A 20,427-nucleotide genomic window follows, 5' to 3' on the forward strand; every position below is an offset into this window, starting at 1 on the left:
AAAGTGGGGGGATGACACCAGCCACCTGGGCCTCTTCCCCACACTCCGCCTGCTTCGAGAACCAGGATGGGCCGCAAGGAGGAACTGCTTCGCTTAGACCACAGAACCGGTTAATTAATGCCTGCTGTTACTAAAAACCTTTTTATTTCCCTCCACTGTAAAAGCTAGCATTTATAGCAATTTGTGTAACATTAGGAGCAAGGCGGAAGGAATAGGTTGTCCCATGTTCCAGGTAACAGGGTGGCAAGAATTCACGTGCTGCATGGCTGCAAATTTGGGCTTGCTGGTCACATACATGCTTGCACAGCCTCTTAGAGCAGGCAGCCACTCATCACAGGCTCTCACATGCACTCGTTCCAGTTGCAAGGTGCACGCAACACCGTTGGATGGGTGCACTTTAAAAACATAATGTGCGAATTTTCCTGCAGGCAGCCAGGACATAACGCAAGCTGGACAAGGAAGGGCAGTGAGGGCCTGCATGCTTTCCCAGTGGGCCACTGCTGCTGGGAGCATTAGGAAGAAATAACTAGGAACAAGTCACACCTTTGCCAAGGCTTTGCTTTATTATGCCTAATAGAGACTCGGTGGCCACATAATTCAGTCGACATCTTTCCCCCTTGTCTGTAGCGAGGCATTCAAGTGAATTTATGTAGGGTGGAACAAATGAGCTGCTGCTGTAGATCTGACTGGTGATTTCTCCAGCCAACCTTTCTGCCTGGAGGGCAGTAATGGAGTCCTGTGGCCAGGCGAGAGGAGGTCTGGAGTTATGGACAGAGCAACGGGGCAGGGGGCAGGCCACAAGGGCCAAGGCACACGGGGTGGTGGCATAGATGTGTCTTTCTACACCTTCATCACATACCAGGTGGAAAAGGGGCACAAGTGGAAAGAGGGCACAACTCTGAATCTTGCTATCCAGGTTCACACAGGATGCAGTAGAAATCTTGGATCCCTGCCTGACAGCAGTGGTGAAGTGGCTGAAAACAAACAAATTGAAACGGAACCCAGACAAGACAGAAGTGATGCTTGTTGGGAAGGCAAAGATCTTGAAGGACACTGCACTCCCCACTTTCGATGGAGTCCGTCTGACCCTTTCAGACGCAATTAAGAGCCTGGGGGTTATAGTGGATCCAGCGCTACTACTAGAAAAACAAGTTAAGGCAGCTGCAAAAAATGCTTTCTACAACCTCACTCTAGCCTGGAAGAGGGTTTCTCACCTCAGCACGGACGACCTGGCCACCCGGATCCATGCAATGGTAACATCCAGGCTTGACCATATTGTAATGCACTACACGCAGGGGTCTCCCATCCAAGTTAACCAGGAGGCTCCAACAGGTGCAAAACGCTGTGGCACGACTGTTACCAAGAGTGAGCTGGAGCATGGACATCCGGCCTACAATCACTCCACTGGCTACTCATTAGTTACTCTGCTCAGTTCAAGGTATCGGTTATCACATACAAAGCTCTTCACGGCCTTGGTCCAGCATACCTACGGGACTGCCTCCCTCCCTGTGCTCCTCCATGGCAGCTTCACTCCCCCTAACAGGGTCTCCTGCAGGTGCCACCCTGCACAAGGGCAGAATCGACAGCAGCCCGTACACGGGCTTTCTCTGTGGGGGCCCCTACCCTGTGGAACGGCCTGCCTGAGGAGGTCAGGAGAGCCCCCACTCTCCTAGCTTTCCGCAAACGATGCAAAACCAAATTATTTTAAAAGGCTTTTGTATTATAGGAAGGGGGTATCAAATGCTTTGCTAAGGAGTTACAGACTATAGACTTCACCATTATGGTGCCTTATGTACTCCCTGTTGCTTTAAATACATGCTCCTATGTGCTACCTGTGCTTCATGCTGTCTAATGTCAGCCCTAGAATTGCTTATGCTCTGTTTCAGCATTTCTTCAACTCTGTATCGGATTCTTGCTAATGCTACGTCTTTGTAAACTTGCATTTATTTACCCTATGGCATTGTTTATGGAAATGTCCTTGATACTGACTGTACTAATCTCGCACTGTGTAATCCGCCTTGAGTCTCCGTGAGAAAGGCCAACATAAACAAACAAACAAATAAATAAATGAAATGTAAAGGGCAGAAAGGGTGCACTGAGGGAAATTCTTGTCCCTCTCCCTTATTGCTGCTCATCTCCCAGAGGGGAGGAATTTAAGTATTGGAGCCCAGCTGAGGGGGAAATGACTGGGCGGGGGACGAACAGGAATCCTTGCCCTGTTGCCCTTTGAATTTCACCTCTGCCCTTTCCACTACACAGGCATGCCGCTATCACATGGAAAGGGTGACAGGCCAACAGTCCCTCGCCCAGTACTGGGCTTGCCTGAGGCCTGCTCCAGTTCCCTTCCTGGCCTCCTCTGGCTCAGTGGCAGAGCACTTGCCTTTCGTTCAGAAGGTCCCAAGTTCCATCCACGGCATCTCCAGTTATACAATCGGGTAGTAGGTGATGGGAAGGACCACTGCCTGAGATCCTGGAGAGCCGCTGCTAGTGAGTCGAGTCAAGTCCTTGAGGGACCAACGGCCTCACTCAGCGCAGGGCAGCTTCTTGTGTTCAGACATATGAAGATCTGGCAGCAGAGCTCCGTGGGGCGCAGTTTTGCTTCAAAGGGGAAACTTTTACCTCAGAAGTTGTCGGGAAGGAGAGGAAATTGTTGGTTCCCGCTGGGAATTTCCTCCTGACCCACATCCCTGAATTGCACTTAGAGGTTAAAAGCAGTTCCTGAGGAGAAGAAGGGAAAGAGATGGACTTCTCTGCCTCCAAAGATTCTGCCCTGAGGCAGACAAACAGACAGGAGTAGCAGGGTCATGCCCTTCCCCTTAGGCACAGAGAAAAGCCCACATAAGACAAGGAAAGGGCAGGACAGATGTCTAAAAGAATCTTATTTCAAGTGGGTATCAATTAAAGTTGCAGACAAGAAAAAAAAAACAGAATTTCCCACTTATAAAGGGTTTATATCCTCCTCACTCCACACTCTCCAGGCTCCTCCCGCTGCTTTCCAGAATGGACCCTGATTACGGCTGTGCTCAGGTATCTTCAAGGGGCCAATGCATGTGGAAATCCTTTCCCCACCACAGCTGGGTACTGGTGTGATGGGCGCGGTGCTCTGGGCTGACCTTAGTGGAGGCCACCCCACCGAAAGAGGCGGCCTCCAACTGATGAAGGGTGCAAGACGCTGACGGACCACGAGCAGTTCTCTAAACGGCATCCAGGAGCCAGCAGGCTGCCATGGCAGATCCTGGACCTGTAATCAGGCCTGCTCTCACAAGCCGGCTTGCAAAGAAAGGCCAGGAAAAGCTGCCTTATGACAGGACAGGACCACGGGAAGTTGCTCTCCATGCCCTGGAAGGCCTACCCCCTTCTCAGTGACAATGAAGCTATCTTCTCGCTCACCTGCATGATTGCTCCAAGCCTGAGATGGTGAAAACGGGTCTGGGCCTGCTCTGACCACATGCTGCACAATCAGGGTCAGCAGGGGTTTTTTTACTGCTGTTTTATTTTTATTTACGTTATTTATGGTTCACTTTTCTCATTGAGACTCAAGGCAGATTAGACAACGTGAGTCAGTACAGTCAGTTCCAAAGACATTTCAATAAACAATGTAATAGGGTATCTAATGAAAATTTGCAAAGATTTAGAAGTAGCAGGAATACAACACAGACTTGAAGAAATGGTAAAATTGAGCATAACGAACTCTAAGACCAATGTTTTAAACTATACAGAAACTAACCAGGAGGATTATACTTACAGCAACATGCAGTACCTAGTAGTAAAGTTTATAGTCTATTTCCTTTCATTTATGCATCTCTTTGAGACTCGATCCTGACAGTACAGCCCTCCTACCTGAGTAAAAAGCCATCTTGAATTATTCAGTTTTGCATAGTTTGCAGAAGGACAGGAGAATGGGATCTTTCCTGACCTCTTCAAGTAAGCCATTCCAAGGGCGGGGGGATCACAAAGAATTCACCACAAAGGCAGCTTTTGATATTGCCCAAGTGCAAGGTAACACCTGCAGAAGGCCTTGTCAGGTGAGCAAAGCTGCCATGGTGGAACAAAGGGAGAGAGGCAGCCCCATAGATAAGATGGAACAAGGCCATGAAGATATGATATGATAGCCGATATCTTATATTGAGCCCAGTAACTGATATGTAGCCAGTGGAGTAACTGCAGAATGGGAGTGATATTCATGCTCCTACCAGCTCCTAATAATAACCAAGTTGCAGCATTCTGCACCCGCTGGAGTCTCCAAGTTAACTGAGGGGGACAGACCTATGTACACTGCATTGCAGTCGTCAAGTCTCAATGTTACCATGGCATGGATCCAGGTGGCCAGATGGGCCATGTTGAGGCAGGGGGGCTGTCCTCCATGCTAGACTGAGTTCTTAGAAAGCATTTTTTGCAGTTGCCTTAACTTGCTTTTCTAGCAGTAGCGCTAGATCCAGTATAACCGCTAAGCTCTTAACTGAAAGCTGAACTATACAATACGAATGACATGCGAACAACATGTGTACGGACTTACACGTGTCTCCCCATTGCTTTCCTGTACACTCACCAGCATGGCCAGACTGCACTTGATCCTGTGTCCGTGCTGGCATGGGTTTCTTCTGCGCTCCTACAAGACGCAGGAATGGTATCCCATCATGCACCACCAGTTTGTGCATGCATAAACCATCCCCTGTAACCGTCCCTATTCCCTATTGCCTTTCTGTGAGTGAAGAGGGAAGCAGAATCAAAACAGAACCACCACTCTGCAACGGCGACTTGATGATATGGTCTGTGGACACTCACCAATGTAAACCTATTTTTTCTGACACATGCACAGAGCACAGCCACAGACACGAATTCATCAAGGGTAAAAGAGACACGAGAAGCTGAGGGAAAAAAACAAATCTGGCCACTCGCATAGACTTGTGTAATTTGTCTCGTCTAGTTCGGCTCTGAGTGAGCAAGGCTCAGACAAGCTCCATTGAAAGTGGGGAGCATAATGTCCTTCAAGACCTTTGCCTTCCCAACCAGCATGACTTCTATCTTGTCTGGGTTCAGTTTCAATTTGTTTGCTTTCAGCCGTTTGACCACAGCTGTCAGTCAGCGACCCAAGATCTCTACAGCATCCTGTGCTGATCTGGATAGTGAAATGTAGAGCTCGATGTCATCTGCATATTGATGACATCCAATTCCATAGCTATGAATCATTTCTCCTAAAGGCCGAATAAAAGTGGGGATACGATTGCACCTTGTGGAACCCCACAAGATAATTCCCATTCTAGAGACAGCTGATCTCCAACAACAACCTCTAAGTCGGTTCCATGAGAAATTACTTAAACCAGTTCAAGGCATATCCCTCAATACCCAATTCTGCCTCCAAACAACTCAGCAAGATGGCATGGCCTACTGTATCGAAGCCTGCAGTTAGATCCAGGAGGAGCAACAATGAAGCACGGCCTTCGTCTACATTCAGGCGGAGAACATCAACTAAAGCCACCAAAGCTGTCTGTTTCCCACAGTCTGGCCTGAATCCAGACTGAAAGGGGTCAAAAGCACCAGTTATCCAAGAAGACCTGGAGTTGATCAGCTACTGCGCTCTCACAGAGAAGGCAGATTGGAGACCGGACAATTCATTTTTGTCTAGGGATGGTTCTTTAATCAGTGGGCAGATAACTGCCTCTTTTAGTAGCTGGGTGCAATTTTTGGTGTGCATAATTTCTCCCACTCCTCTCTCAGTTTTTTTTTTCCAAAATAGTAATAGCAGCAGGAGATCTATAATACACCCAAGGAAATGTAGTAGTGCTGGAAAGTAAGATGAAGGATGACTCACCTCCACTGTGTTACGATTTAGTCATTGGTCACAAGGGAGCAGCCCAGAGGCAGTCAGGAGATGCAGGAAGGAGACGCACAGAGCTAAGGGAGCCCAGGAAGAGCCATGGATGAGGTCTCCCCCTCCCCCCTGCCCAATAAGAGTCTAAATGAGTTCACAGCCTGTTCCCAGCTCTTCTAGGATTTCCTCAACCTCTTCTGGATTTACCAACATTTGCCCTCAAGAAAGCCTTCACCATCCCAGAGGAGTAGCGTACAAATCCCTTTTTGGCTGGAGTAGGGAGTTCTCCCATATTATGGGGTGCCCTCCAAGCCAGAACACCTCTCCAGCACCCCAAAGGGAAACGTCCTTCTCTGGAAAGCACACCATAGTCCCCTCTCAAAAAGGCAGAGTCTCTACCAGAGAGCCAGTTTGGTGTAGTAGTTAAGAGAGCGGGACTCTAATCTGGAGAACCAGGTTTGATTCCCCCCCCCCCACTCCTCCATGTGAAGCCAGTTGGGTGACCTTGGGTCAGTCACAGCTCTTCCAGAGCTCTCTCAGCCCCAAACACTTCACAGGGGGATTGTTGTGGGGATAATGATAACACACTTTGTAAACCGTTCTGAAGGAGCATTAAGTTGTCTTGAAGGGTAGTATATAAATTGAATGTTGTTGTTATTATTATTAAGAGAGACCCAGTCTGGTGTAGTGGTTAAGAGCGTGGGACTGTAATCTGGAGAGCCGGGTTTGATTCCCCACTCCTTCACTTGAAGCCAGTTGGGTGACCTTGAGTCAGTCACAGCTTCTAGGAGCTCTCTCAGCCCCCCACCCCCACCTCACAGGGTGTTTGGTTGTGGGGATAACCATAACATACTTTGTAAACCACTCTGAGTGGGTGTTAAGTTATCCTGAAGGGCGGTATATAAATTGAATGTTGTTGTTGTTGTTGTTACCCCCCTTGGAAGGGGGCAGGTGTGGGGGCAGGCAGCTTAAAAGTGCCCCAGAGTTTCTTCATCTGCCCCCGGCCTGGGCTCTTCAAAAGCAGCGCTCTATCAGCTGATGGCATGAGAGGCAAAAGCACCCAAACAGGGCTCGCAAGGAGGGGAGAGCAGGACAGACCCCGGAGCAGCCTGCTCCTTCCTGGGGCGGCTGGACTGGGTCTCCCCCAGCCAGCACGTCTTTCCCAGGTACCAGAAGAGTTGGGACACAGCCAAAATGCAAACCACGCAGAGGAAGGCCATGTAGCTGCCATGCTTTGCTTTGTTAGCATCTCTCATTTTGTATGTAGTGCAGAATTTAGGGGGGGGCAGCAAATTTCACCCAAAGGCAGCGTGTGCAAGATGGAAGGCTTGGAAGAGGCCTGCCCTGCCCTCGCATCTTCTTTCCTTCCTGAGCGCCTGCGGCAGAACTAATAACCCCACCATGGGATCCTGCACACGCTCACCACCTGACACATTAGTTTCCCCTGATTGGGGATGATGGATACAGCTCATATGCTGCTGGGGTTAATTCGCTTACGGTCTGAGCCTCGGCCCGGCACCAGCCTCCCCATCAGCTCTTTCCCCATTCTACCGATCCTGCTCCCCTCTCCCTCCCCTCCCACCCAGCCCCCAGAGATCAGGCAGTCACTTACTCTCCAGCCGCTGAACCAAGGCTTTGTCCTTTACGGCAACTTCAGGTTTCACGGCCAGAGCCTCAATCGGGATGTAGAGAACGGTGCGGCCTCTCATTTTTGAGCGAGTGTCTGGAGACAGATAAAGACAGAGGAAAGTTTTGTAAACGTGAGAAGGCAGGAAGGTCACTTTCCAGTGGCATGTGTCTACTGGGGTCTTGGGCAAAGCGTGGGACCCTTTGGGGTCCTGCCTCCGAAGGCAGGTAGGAATGACAGCTCTTTTCTTGCATCCAAGTGGTCCTACATTCCTAAGTGACCAGTAAGTGGTCCCGCTTGCCCTCACAATATTAAGAAGGCTTTTGAATATGGCAATATCATAAGCCCCTCTCCTCGTGTTTAAAACACAGACATGCATTTAAAACATAGACAAGCTGCCTGGCTAGGCAGGAGATGGAAAAGTACTGGAAGGTGAGAGGTGTGCCCCTTGCCTCGGAGGTGTGCAAAACCACTGAACAATGGAAGTCTCCAAAAGCACTTGAACGAATCCATTCACACACCCCTTCCAATCCCACCCTTACCCACTCTCCTATTATAACTGTACCCATCTGGCCATCGTGGGTTATCAATCTTTTTCCACCTATAGTTCCTCTCAGGAAGACCTAATCAAGCCTTCCTAGTTCGTTGTCCCACCTTGGAGACAGTTCACTGGCTCTTTGTCTCACCCCGGAGACACCTTCACAAGCCTTTGTCCCACCCCAGGAACGACCATTAAGGCATTGTTGTGGGGTGGAGACCCTCAGTCCTACCTCAGGGCATGTTTCATAGTATTTCTGACTGTCCTGCCATGTGCTCAGCATGTGTGTGCTCTGGACCTTCCACACACCCTCAGACGGCAGGTCTGAGCCCCTCTCCCTCTTATTTATTTATTTTATTTTATTTTATTTATACCCCGTCCTCCCCACGAATGGGCTCAGGGCAGCTCACAGCATGCATATAGTACAATAAGTTAATTATAAAAACTATGAAATTGGAAGAAATTTAAAAACAATCATTAAAATTGCTCAGGCGTCTTCTATGTATAGGCCACTTAAATAAACAATCGACAGCTGCATATGAGCCACAGCATGTGGGCATACACATGGCCAAGGGCAGTCACGGAAAAGATGTGGTCTTAGGCAGAAGGGTGAAAGGACACCCGCTGGTCCTCAGCTAAAGGCCCGGCAGAACATCTCCATTTTACAGGCCCTGCGGAACAGTAACAGGTCCTGTAGGGCCCGAGTCTCCAGCGAGAGAGCGTTCCACCAGGCCAGGGCCAGGGCAGAAAAGGCCCTGGCCCTGGTCAAGGCCAGATGTATGTCCTTCAAGCCAGGGACCGCCAGGAGCTGTTTGTCTGCAGAGCAGGGGACATAATGGGAGTGCCGGTTCTGCAGGTATGCTAGTCCCAGTCAGTCAGTTCTTGCCCTGAAGTGCGGGTCACTGAAGCTCCTGTTCCTCGGACGCCCTCCGTCTTCTGGACCTGGTAACTATAAGCCCAACTCTGCAACTCTCTCCAACTTTCCTCCCTGTTTTTCTAGTTAGCTCTGTGCGTGTGCTGTAGGTTTTGTGTGCAAGTGATCTGTAATATTTTGAATAAAAAACCCTTTTTGATTGAATATCTGTTTATTGAAAGAGTTCTCTAGGGGAAGGGATCCTTGTAAACATAGGTGCAAAAGATCCCAGTTAACCCACCCCCAATGCCTGCTGCTAATTCCCCCCAACTTGTAAGGAGACCTGCTCTTTGGGTAACACAGGAGTCGGTGGTAATGACAGAAACACAAAACAGCAAAGACAGTTCTTGGTCCCTCACCAAGGCCTCAGTTCCCACCACCCCGCCATGTTTCTTGCTCCCAGATTGTGTGGAAAAGCAGAAACCCGAATCTTGCAATCAGAATAAGTTAAGCTGCTCACATGTTTAAGCAAACATGTTTAGCCTTTCTAATGCCTTCCAAGGGCATGCAACGAGGAGAAACATATGGATTCATTCTGATGTAGATGCTTAAGGCGACTGTTGGGGGGAGGAAACATCAAGAATAAAGCAAAGAAATCCAGCAACTGCAGAGATACTATGCTTATTCACAACCATCTTATATATAAGTAAAAAGCCAGTTAAGGCTTGTCTGCCAGCAAGCTCTTCCATAGCCGTTGGCTGTGTTCCTCTGATACCACAAAATGGATGTCAACAGAATACCTGCAACCAAGGAAAGGTGTTGCGACAGAATGTCTACAAGCATTGCAACTTCTGAGAGAAAAAAGTCAGTCTGCTTGGAGAAAACCCTCCTATATGGACTAGGAACAGGATGGGTTATGTGCTCTTGGCAAAAAGAGCTTTGGAGGAAGAAGAATTGCGATCCAAGGATCAGAGATGGGGCAGCATGAAGAAGTGGATTGCACGGACTGTTGGAACACGACCAGCAAATCTTGGCCAATGGAAACGTCAGTTCAGAGATGGGATGTAGATGGCCAGCTACCTACCTGTGAGAGAGGTCATGAAGTGGTAAATCTCTGAGAAAAACTCATTCTTGATGCTTTCAGGCCAACCGGCCTTTCGAAACAGCTGAGGAAGGTAGACAGCATTGAGCACACGCATCAGGGAATCTATGTAGGGTCTCCGGACAGTGCCAAACTGCACCACCTTGTGGAAAGTCTCTTCTGTGATATCTGCATTCGGCTGGCGGATGAAGTAAGTGAGCTGCTTCTGCTCCTGAAGGGACAACGATGGAGCTGAGCTACAGAAGAAGCCTGGGCAGAAGCGTGCCCTGAAGGTCCCCCGCTATGGTCAGAGCCTTGGAACAGCCTGCATCCCACAACCCATCTTTGCAGCATCCGGCTGCACTCCAGGGTGCTGCTGCAACACTGCAACTGCCACAATGATCCAGAGCAGGGACACGTGCCAGGGTTCACACCAGGATGAACAACTTACCTCTGGAGAACAAACTGGTGTGGGCAGACCCCTGGCTGTGCGTTGTTAGGGGGAAAAACTCTTGCAACTTCTTTTTTTTAATAGGAGCTACTGCATTCCCAGATAGATCCAGGAATTGTCTGGAGAAGGGAGCTCTGATTCTCAAAAATGTTCACTCTGAAAATCTTGTTGGTCTCTAAGGTGTCACTAGACTCAAATCCTGCTGTTCTACTGCAGACCAACAAAGCTACCCACCAAACTATCCCTAGGGATTGGGAGTAATCCAATCGGTTCCCCGTATCTGACACCAAAGGACAGAGAGACCACCTGCAACAGCAGGAAGGCAAAAACTCTGCACTGGTCTCAAACTGTATGCATGCAAGCAGGCACTAGCAGCTGTCATTAATTTCATGGCACTCAGTTGGGTCAGTCAGAAGCCTCCCACCGAATCACCTGGGGCCCCCAAGGGTAGGAAACATGGCCACCTCCCAGGTGCAGGCTGCTAAAGTACCAACCCCCATGAGGTCCAAGACGCACCAAGTGAAACCAACCTGGTTTGGCATGACCAGCTCTACTCTCAGCCCTGCAAAGTCATCGATATAAACCACAAGAAGCTGCTTGGTGACGTCCTTTAGGAAAAGATCCATCGTGGCCTCGTGCTCTGCTGTCCACATCTCTTTTGTGAGACCGCTCAAAACCACCCGCTGTCGGATGCAGGGTTTCTGGGGAAAGAGAGGAAGAGGCCGTGGCTTCGGCAGAGCTCGAGAAAGAAAGCTAATGCGTGCATGCGTGCATGCATGTGTGTGTGAAGAGACACATTTTCTACCAGCAGGATTTGAGTCCGGTGGCACCTTAGAGACCAACAAGATTTTCAGGGTGTAAGCTTTCGAGAGTCAGAACTCCCTTCTTCAGATATGAGGCATTGTATCTGAAGAAGGGAGCTCTGACTCTCTAAAGCTTACACCCAGAAAATCTTGTTGGTCTCTAAGGTGCCACCAGACTCACATCCTGCTATACCACTGCAGACCAACCCACCTAAAAATATTTCCTCCCAGAAGAATGAACTTTAGCAGTACTTGAACTTTAGTACCATCTGCAGAGGGACTGGAGTATGAACAGCTTGACCACGTGGTCTTGCCTGTGCCAGGACATCTGCCTGTGATCCCCAACAGCAGAGACTTGCTTCACAGACTTCAGAGCATCCAAGGACAGGAGTGGAGCTTATGGAGGCGATAATGGTAACCATGCAGCCAACCCAACAACACGACATTGAAACAAATGCAAGGAGAGAATCGGACCCATTCTCGGATGACATGACGGAAGAGATGTGTAGATCTCTCCATCTATGCCATCAAGGGCAGGGGGCAAGCAGCGTACGGAAGGGTGAGCAAAGTTTTCTACCTGAGACCACATCTGGGTCTCCATCCTCTGGAAAGAGGAAGACCAGCATCCGACTCAAAAGCAGGAACAGACCCAGATGTGGCCCTCTTTCTCTTCCGTTCGGTCACTCTTCAAGGCCTGCGGCCCTCATGCCATGCAACTATTCTTCTGCAGTATTTCCTTGCTAGTCAGTGCCACCGTCTGGAGGACCTAAGCCCCTGAAAAATTGCTGAACTGTTCAAGACCTCGATGGAAAGCTCCTGCATGTTGGACGTGACTCTTCGGGTTGTAATCTGACCAGGTCTGGTTCCGAGGCAGCTAAGGAGTCCCCCCAAGACTCTGGAAGCACAGGGCTGCTCACCAGTCAGCCATCACAGAGGTGTGATAAAGCCCCTGCCTCTTACTTATTTGGAGGCCCAGAGGTGGAAGCTACAAATCGAGATGCCCCGGAGCCTCACCAGTGTTCTAGCAAGTTTTCCACTGCCCCCCTGCCTCCCGCCACACACCCGGTGCAAAAGAACGGCACCCTCTGCCAAGCAGGCCTGCATTCTGAATAGGAGCGATGGAGAACCAGGGCTGGTGCTTGTCTTTCATTTACTCTTATCCAGTCCGAGCCCCAGAGGGGCCCTCAGAGAGATGTGAAAGAGGGCTGATTTGTTAAGATGATTGGAGGACAATCACCAAGGGCAGCATCCACAGACTGCAGAGTTAGGCTCTTAAAACAGTATCATTTCTGGCTGAGGAAGAGGTAAATGGGGGGGGGAAGACAATTAAGGTCAGGAACAGGAGAAAAAAAGGTGAAGGAGAAAATTTCAAGCCAGCAGCAGCCGCTGTTTGGAACTGGAGTGGCAAAGTGTGTGTGTGTTTGCGTGTGTGCGTGCGCACACATGTATGAACATTTTTTAAAACACATTAAGACTTTTTGTATTCCCAAGACTTCTAAAAGAAAACCTGGGAAATCAGGATCAAATTAACATAACATCTGGCACAAAAGTGTCGAGCCAGATGTTCCCAGCCATAATGCGACAAAAATTGTGTTACATTCCACACAGGCAACTGTCCACGTTCTCTCCTTGTTGTCTGGGGTTTCTATTGGCGGAGACGTTAGGGCCATGGAACGACTGATGTCAGGTCAGAACTGACACGCAGTTTTCCAGAGAAGCACCCGCTTTCCTTTGCAAACTGGCTGGGTGAAGGGAAACGGGATCTGTGCGACACCCAGGAGAAGCACAAAAGCTTCACGGCCTGAAATGCGTATTTTCACAGGAACATTTCATTCGCTGCCCTGATTTGGCGGCCTCTGTTTTCCATCGGGCACATGCTTCAAATTCAAAGGGAGAGAAAGAGAGCAGAGGAACAAGACACAAGAGCACCCATAAAATCAATACGCAGCACTCTTATTTAGGGGATCTCCCATCGCTCACCTGCTTGACCCTACGTGGACCCAGCTTGTAATGGTTAGCCCTCCAGGCCCTGCATCCAGCTACCTGGCTTCAAATCTCAGTGGCACCTGGTTAGCCTTCTAGCGGAAGGGCTGCAGCTCCATGAAGCCCCACGTTCAACCCCTACCATCTCAGGCAGCATGTGCCAGGAGAGACCTTTCGAATGGGCAATTCTGAGTTTAAGGCACCAGTGGTCTGACTTGGCTCAAGGCACCCTCAAATGTCTTAGATGGACTTTCACATTCACGAGAGCACAGGGTTGCTCTCACAAAACTGCATTTTGATTGCTCCTTCAAAGAGGAGCCATTGGTACAGCTGACTGAGAACAACTTTGTATGGGGACCTGCTCACTCACCCCTAAGCAACCTCCGCCCCCCCCCAAGCTCCCACGGAGCAGGGCCCAATGCAGCTGCCAAAGGAGCCGGAGGAAGCCGGCAGCATCGCTACCAGGGCAATGCCTTAGCCACCCTCTTTATCTGAGGGCTGTGGAAGTGGGGCAAAGATCCTCAGGTCTCTCCTCCGCCCCCCGCAACCCCTGCCATATACAGTCCCATAGCGCCATCTCTCGCGCCAGCCATTCCCAATCTTCTGGTGCAGAAGCAAGTCACCCAACTCACCAGGTCTGCCTCTTCATCCACAGGAATGGGAAATTCGGAGAATTCCTGATAGATCTCCTGCCAGATCTCCAAAGGTTCTGCAGAAACATCTCCTAGGAGAAGGACAGCACGCACAGGGTGGAGGTCAGTAGTGGTCCTGCCGGGAAAGCTAGGACATCCCAAGCAGGTTTAATGCCACAAGTGGGTTGCTATCCTGGAACAAAAGCAGGCTCACGACCTACACAGGCTGATTTTATTTTTTGTCATTTACAAGATATATTTTAATATATTTTTAAAACGTGTGCCCTGCTCTTCCACCAACAATGGCGCTCAAGGCAGATTACAAAATCATGAAAAAAATCAGCAAAGCCAGACAATAAGAGCATCCATAAAAGTTCGATGGCTCATAAAACAATCCTAATTAATTTCAATCTTCAGTGGCACTGGAGAAAAAGAAAATAATGACAGCGAACAAATTTGAACTTAATTCACCAAAACGGCAATGGAAACAGCTGGGAGCGTCACCACCAGCTGACCCAAAGCCAAAAGCCAAAGCAAAATATCACCATACCTGACAGTCAACCACCTGGATCCCGGGTGGACAACGAAAACCACAAGGTATCATCAGTGCCTATGTATTCTGGGGACTCCCCAGGGGTGCAGAAAAATACACCTTTGTATATCCCACTCAAGACGGTCTCTAGAGAGGGGGCAAATACATTCTCAAAATAAATCACTAAAGGAAATGAAACTTCTGGAAACCGGCATGATGAGAACTGAACATGCTCCAGAGTCCAGAAGGGACTCATGTTAAGAGCAGCTGAGAGTTGGTTAAAGGGGAAAGGGACAAACTGGCCTGCCTGAGCCTCTGAGAGAGCAGAGAATCCTGGAGGGGGAAATTTTGAGGGGGAATTCTAAACTGCCCCCCACCCCTGGTGAATCTTCACTGCCTCTCAGCTTGTTTCCATACGTGATGAAATTTGAAAAATGCAAAACAAAAAAAAATAAAACGTGCTAAAACCTGTCCCTGAACAATCAAACCAAACTGTAGAGAAACAATTCAGCTACTAAAGGCACTTGCAACAAAAGCCTTGCCTAATGCAAACCACTGGGGCTGCAACAGAGAAGGCCCTGCTTCTTCTGGCACTCATTGTGGCCTCCAGGCAATGGAATCTTCAGCAAGGTCTCATGAATGGATCTTAGATGGGCTTGATATGGGAAGAGATGTTTCTTGACATGATCAAGACCCACACCATTCAGGTTAAAAGAAACACTTGAGTTGGCCCAGATTGGCCAATGCTAGTCTCATTAAAAACAGGCCGTATGCAAAAATGCCCAGCAGCAACATTCTGTGCTAGCTGAACTGTCTTCAAGGGCAACCCACAAACCGCATGTTACAGTAGTCTAACCTGATAAACCATAGCTAAACCTCTGTATTCCAGAATCAGAAGTAGCTGGCACATCAGCCAAAGCTGCTAAAAAGACACTCTAGGACACAGCTGCTACCTGGGAATACAAAAACAACACTGGGTCCAGCAGTACAGTTACCTAGATGTGTCTCCTTGAGAGTAGGGGGAATTAGCAAACAAGGAGAAGGCTTATTGAGAGGCAGTAACAAGCGAGGTCCTCACCAATTTTTATCCGGTCCCCTCCCCGAGGATACTAATGAGACAGGTGTTTTCCAAAACAAAGGTACTTTTTTACTAAAGAAGGAAAGACACACACACAGAGAAATGCATATATCACAAACACAAAAGAGTCATAGGATAAGCAGAGAGGAAATGCGGAATAGTTGTGGGCTTCAGGTAGTAGTTACCTATCAGAGGAGTAGAGAGGTCTGAGGAGAAAGGAGTGAATGGCCAGCCTTGCTCGGAGAAGTTCTCAGAGAGTTCTGAGGATATGCCACATGGATCCACGTACATGTGCACATTTTAGCTGGGGCAAAGCCCAAGTATTTATAGGGCAAAACGGGCCCTGGGGCATATCGATCCTTGAACAAAGGATCTTAATGGTTGTCTCCTGGGACAGACAAGAGGCTTGGGTGACTTTGATTGGCATTCTGGAATGTAACAAAAGGAAGCGATTGACTATTCCGGTGCCTGACAATAAAACTGTAGTTTACATTAAGTGTCTCCACGTACGGATGATGAACTTTGAAATTTAGATTAAGTATTCCCAGGAAGGAAAAAAAACTTTCCAGAGATGGTTTGATGGCTCTTGATTGCTGGACAGGATTATAGTGGGGCTTTGATCAAAGGGATAAAGGGGGAGGAATGTCCGAAGGGTGTCAAAAAGGAAATTCCTCAGGGGCCTTTCTTGTCAAGGATCTGGCACCTCCGCAGCTGGGGGTGGCAGAAGTCAACGGCGCCTAATCTCTCGGCATTATTCACATTTTGGTTCTCCTGGGCGGGAGCTGGCAACATCTTACCCTGTTGGGCAACGGGCTGTTGTTGCTTGTGGCGCACATAAGACTTATGATTAAGCGCACATTAGATGGCAGAGAGCTAGGCGGACTGCTTACAGTATCCCCAGGCTGGTAAGGCAGAAGTAACCTGTACATGTGTCCACAAACACACCATTTGCCCCCATAGAGGCTTGTTCATAATGTCTGGGGCCTAATGTCTAGGGTTGCCAGCTCTGGGTTCAGAAATTCTGGAGATTTTAGAAGAGAAGCCTGGGGAGGATGCAGTTTGGATAAGTAAGGGGCCTCAGTGGGGCATAACGCCATAGAGTCTGCCCCACAAAGCAAGTTGTTTTCTCCATGAGAACTGATCTCTGTAGTCTGCAGACCAGCTGTAATCCTAAGAGACTTGGAGGTTGACACCCTACTAATGTCGCTGAAGAGACAAAATCCGTCTCCTCCCGCACAGTGATGTGAGGAAGAATTAGCTGCCCCAGTTCCACATAGATCAACTGGTAACAGTCCAGAGCAGAGAACGACAAGCACAAAGCAGGGGTGGTACAGAAACACCCCAAGCAAACAGAGCAGACCAGAGGCTGAAGCAGGGCAGCCTTCCCTTCTTGGATGCAGGAATCAGACCTTGGCAATAGCACATGCCACTACTCTCTCGAGTCACACTAATGCACACCCACCACCACTCAGCAGCTCCTGAGGCCCAGGAACTTAAGCAAGGGGGAGAAATAAGGACCAAAGCAAAGAGAGGGAGGGAGGGACCCAAAGAAATTAGACATTGTTCTATGGGAGCTGGCTTAACTGACCTGGGCTCAGTCTTGGGGAGGCGAGGGGGCTATAAGCATCTCTGGGGATTCCTGTTTCCTTCTCAAAGTCCTTGCTGTCCCCGGGACCACAGCCCAAAGCCTGCCCGGCCCAAACAGCCCCACAGAGGGTCAAGCAAGCCAGCCCTCCCCATTTTGTCAATCACAAAGCAAGTAGGGTGTGCTATCTGAGATGCAGGGTCCAGAGCCCCTCCCAAGGATGCTCGATGCACCCCTCCTGCGCCACTGGCCCCATCACGAGCCCCATCTCAACAGGCTGCCACCCCAAGCAATGGCTTGTTCGGCTACAGCAGCCAGGCAGATCCTGCGGGAAAGGCTTTGTTCTGACGCAGACTGTGGCAGCTGCCCCAGAACGACAAAAAGGCTCCCTTCAAAATGTTTATTTTAAAATGTTTGGTTGTGTTTTGCCTAAAGGCTTGGAAGCCAGATGGGATCCGAGTGGCTCTTGCAGGTGTCTGGGGGTGGGAGATCTGCATTATGCACTGTTGCTCAACCTCCCCCCGCCCCGCCCTGGAGTCCTACTGGCTCCACCCGACATTGCCATTCCTACTGCCACTTTTCATGCTCAACAAGACCAGCCCATGCGGGTCACTAGAAGCAGTGGAGGGGAGAACGCAACCTTCCAAAGACTCGGGGAGAAGGGTGGGTAGCATGACTGCTGCCAGCGCCACAAACTCCAGATTTACTGGAGACAGGAAAATGGGAGGGGCTGTGGCACAGTGGCAGAGCCTCAGCGGGGCATGTGGAAAGTCCCAGGTTCAGTTCCCAGCATCTCCAGTTAATAGGACCAGGCAGTAGGTGCTGCCAGTTTGAGTAGACAATACTGATCTTGATGGACCGATGGTTTGATTCTGTGCAAGGCAGCTTCGTTGGCATTGGCTGCTGGGAGCCACTTCAGCTTTCAGATGGCTGCCAGGCATGGGGAGAATGGCACCAGAGACCACCTGTGCCCACTAATTGAAAAATCAACCACCCATTTTGACAAAACAATTCATGTTAATTAGCTCATATCTTTCATCATTCAGAAAACGTACACGTTTGAGAACGAGGGAATCTGGCGTCTGCTCGAGGGGAATGGCTCCTACGCCAGGGCGTGAAGAAGCCAGCCTCTGTCCCCATCTCTACCACACCCACTGCAGCCTCTCACTGCCATCCTTGCCGTCAGACCTGGTATTCAGCCCACCTGGCCTCCAGAGGGCAGCTCAAGACACAACAGACTCACCTGTCTCTGTGTTTTACAAACCTGTCTCCAAGCTGCTTGAAGCCTCGTCCCATTTGAATTTGTTGCTCAGGAGCCCAGCGGGCAGGCTCTCTCGCCAAGCGTGGCAGCAATCTGCACGTAACACGAGGCTCTGACTGGCAGATCCCCACCCCTACCCCTGGTTCTGCATTTCCAGAGGCTCAGGACAGTTTGAATGGGAAAAGCCCCCATTAGGGATTCCTCAAAGGCCCTTGGGGCTGCACCTGACTGCCTCCCCCAGCACAGTTCTTCTCGGCATTCTCAAGCAGGGACCCCCTAACCAGGGCCACTCTTTGCTAAGGCCTTGCTACCGAGGCCTGCCGGCCCCAGGCACACTTTGACGAGTCTGAGGGCCACGCTACAAGTGAATACACGTGAATCTGTTCACTTGCCGTTCAAGCGTCATTCGTCCCGTGTAGCTTGGCCCTGAGAGACGGCCCCTATCTGCAGTCCCGCAGTCACTCCAGGAAACCAACACGTCAGGTCAGAATCTCCCCCATTTCTACGCACAAAAGCTAGATCCTGCATTTCTGCCAGCGGCCTGAACTCACGGCAGAGCTTTGCAAACGAAGGAACAGGACAACAGATGCTTGAAGCACCTCTAGAGACACACCAAGGGAACAGAAGCCGTTTAGCCCCTATTCAGACACATTCTGTGAGGAGCCCCTTCCCTTTCATGAGAGCCACTCATTCTGGCGCAGGGGGAAGCAGAGAAAACACAGGAGTGACAGCTAGCTACCGGGTGACCAAAAAAACCCTCACTGGTACTAGATGCGGCGTAACCCAAACAGCCCTTACTGGTGCTAAGTGCCACCTCATCGCCCTTGCAAGACACAACAAGAGCCAGTGCCATGTAGTGGTTAGATTGTTGGACTAGGAACTGAGAGATCTCTGCTCTACCATGGAAGCTTGTTGGGTGAGCCTAGGCCAGTCGCACACTCTCAGCCTAGCCTACCTTACAGGGCTGTTGTGAGGAAAAAATGGAGGAGGAGGAGGAGAAAGGTGAAGTATGAATGAAGGAAATAAACAAAATAATACAAAGCCCGCCCATCATAACACTAGACTTTAACTAGTCCATATAATTCTCTAAGCTCAGCAGCGCCGTCCTCTGCCATCCACAACCAGACCGGAAAGGCAGGAATTTGGTGCTCAAAACCGAAATGTGCCTTCCCTGGCAGAGGCTGGGCTCACTCGCTCAAGCTCTGTGGTGGGATCAGATGAGGCACGGGCTGAAGTGGGCAGCTGCGCAAGCAGGCAAGTCACGCTTCCAGTCCCAGTGGGTGCCTCCTAGACAACTGCCCTGTCTTGCCAGGGCCCCAGCAGCCTCCTCTCCACCACAGAAGCAGACAGGCCAAAGGAGAGCTTGAGAGAAGCAGGCCTCGGCAGGGTCCAGGAGCACATCTGCACACAGCCCTACCCACCTGCAAGGGAGTCGAGAAACCCTGCGCTCTCCTGCAGGGCGGTTTCTGTGGCGTGTGTTTTTTTAAGTATGGGTTTGGAAACCGAGCCTGCCACATATACACGAACAGGCAAATCAGAACAACCCAAAAGGTAATTCTTTTCTTAAATCTTGTGAATTTTGAAAGACTGAGTCCGGCTCTTTTTGGAACATTTGGAGTTGTCAAACCAAATTACAATTAATTTTCCCATAAAGCTACTTGTGTGTCAGAACTTGTCAGGCCCTGAAACATTTAATACTCATGGAAAGCGGCAGTTTGAGAGGGGGTATTTTTTCCTCTGAGACGGCAGAGACAGAAGAGAGAAAGGAAAGGAGGGGCCAAGAAGGGCCCGCCCAAGATACTTGGGTGCCGAAGCAGAAAATGCAAACGGGGCACGATCCCCCTGGAAAGCTAGCACTACTGCGCAGCCCTTGCTGCAATGAGAGTGGTACAGGCGAACGCCTTGTGCCCATGGACAGCGCCCTACATCGACCCCACCTTTAAGGGCGTCCCAATTCATCCCTGAAGGGTCCACCACCCCTTGCCCTATGGCAGGGCTGCTCTCAGAGCACAGGCAAAAAGGTGTGGGAGACTGCAAGCGAGAGTACTGTGTACACTGCAATAGTGAAATTGGCAAAGTGCATGCTGGCTCTCGTGAAAGCACAAACAGATACAAGGCAGCCCTTCTGGCCCCCAAAATACAGAGGGAACCAGCGAGAGGAGAAATGGCAAACTGACGCTTAGCTCCCTCA

At 49.9% G+C, this 20,427-nt stretch overlaps 1 protein-coding gene across 1 annotated transcript in view; it reads right to left on the reverse strand.

The window, feature by feature from the left end:
* Positions 1–20,427, reverse strand: part of DNAH2 (dynein axonemal heavy chain 2) — a 102,671-nt gene that overhangs the window by 78,398 nt on the left and 3,846 nt on the right. The window contains 4 exon segments of the mRNA XM_054994545.1: positions 7,425–7,535; positions 9,915–10,143; positions 10,893–11,063; positions 13,781–13,872. Of these exon segments, the coding sequence (XP_054850520.1) occupies positions 7,425–7,535; positions 9,915–10,143; positions 10,893–11,063; positions 13,781–13,872 (603 nt within the window).

The sequence above is a fragment of the Eublepharis macularius genome, chromosome 12 (genome assembly GCF_028583425.1).
Source record: "Eublepharis macularius isolate TG4126 chromosome 12, MPM_Emac_v1.0, whole genome shotgun sequence".
NCBI classification, from domain to species: domain Eukaryota; kingdom Metazoa; phylum Chordata; class Lepidosauria; order Squamata; family Eublepharidae; genus Eublepharis; species Eublepharis macularius.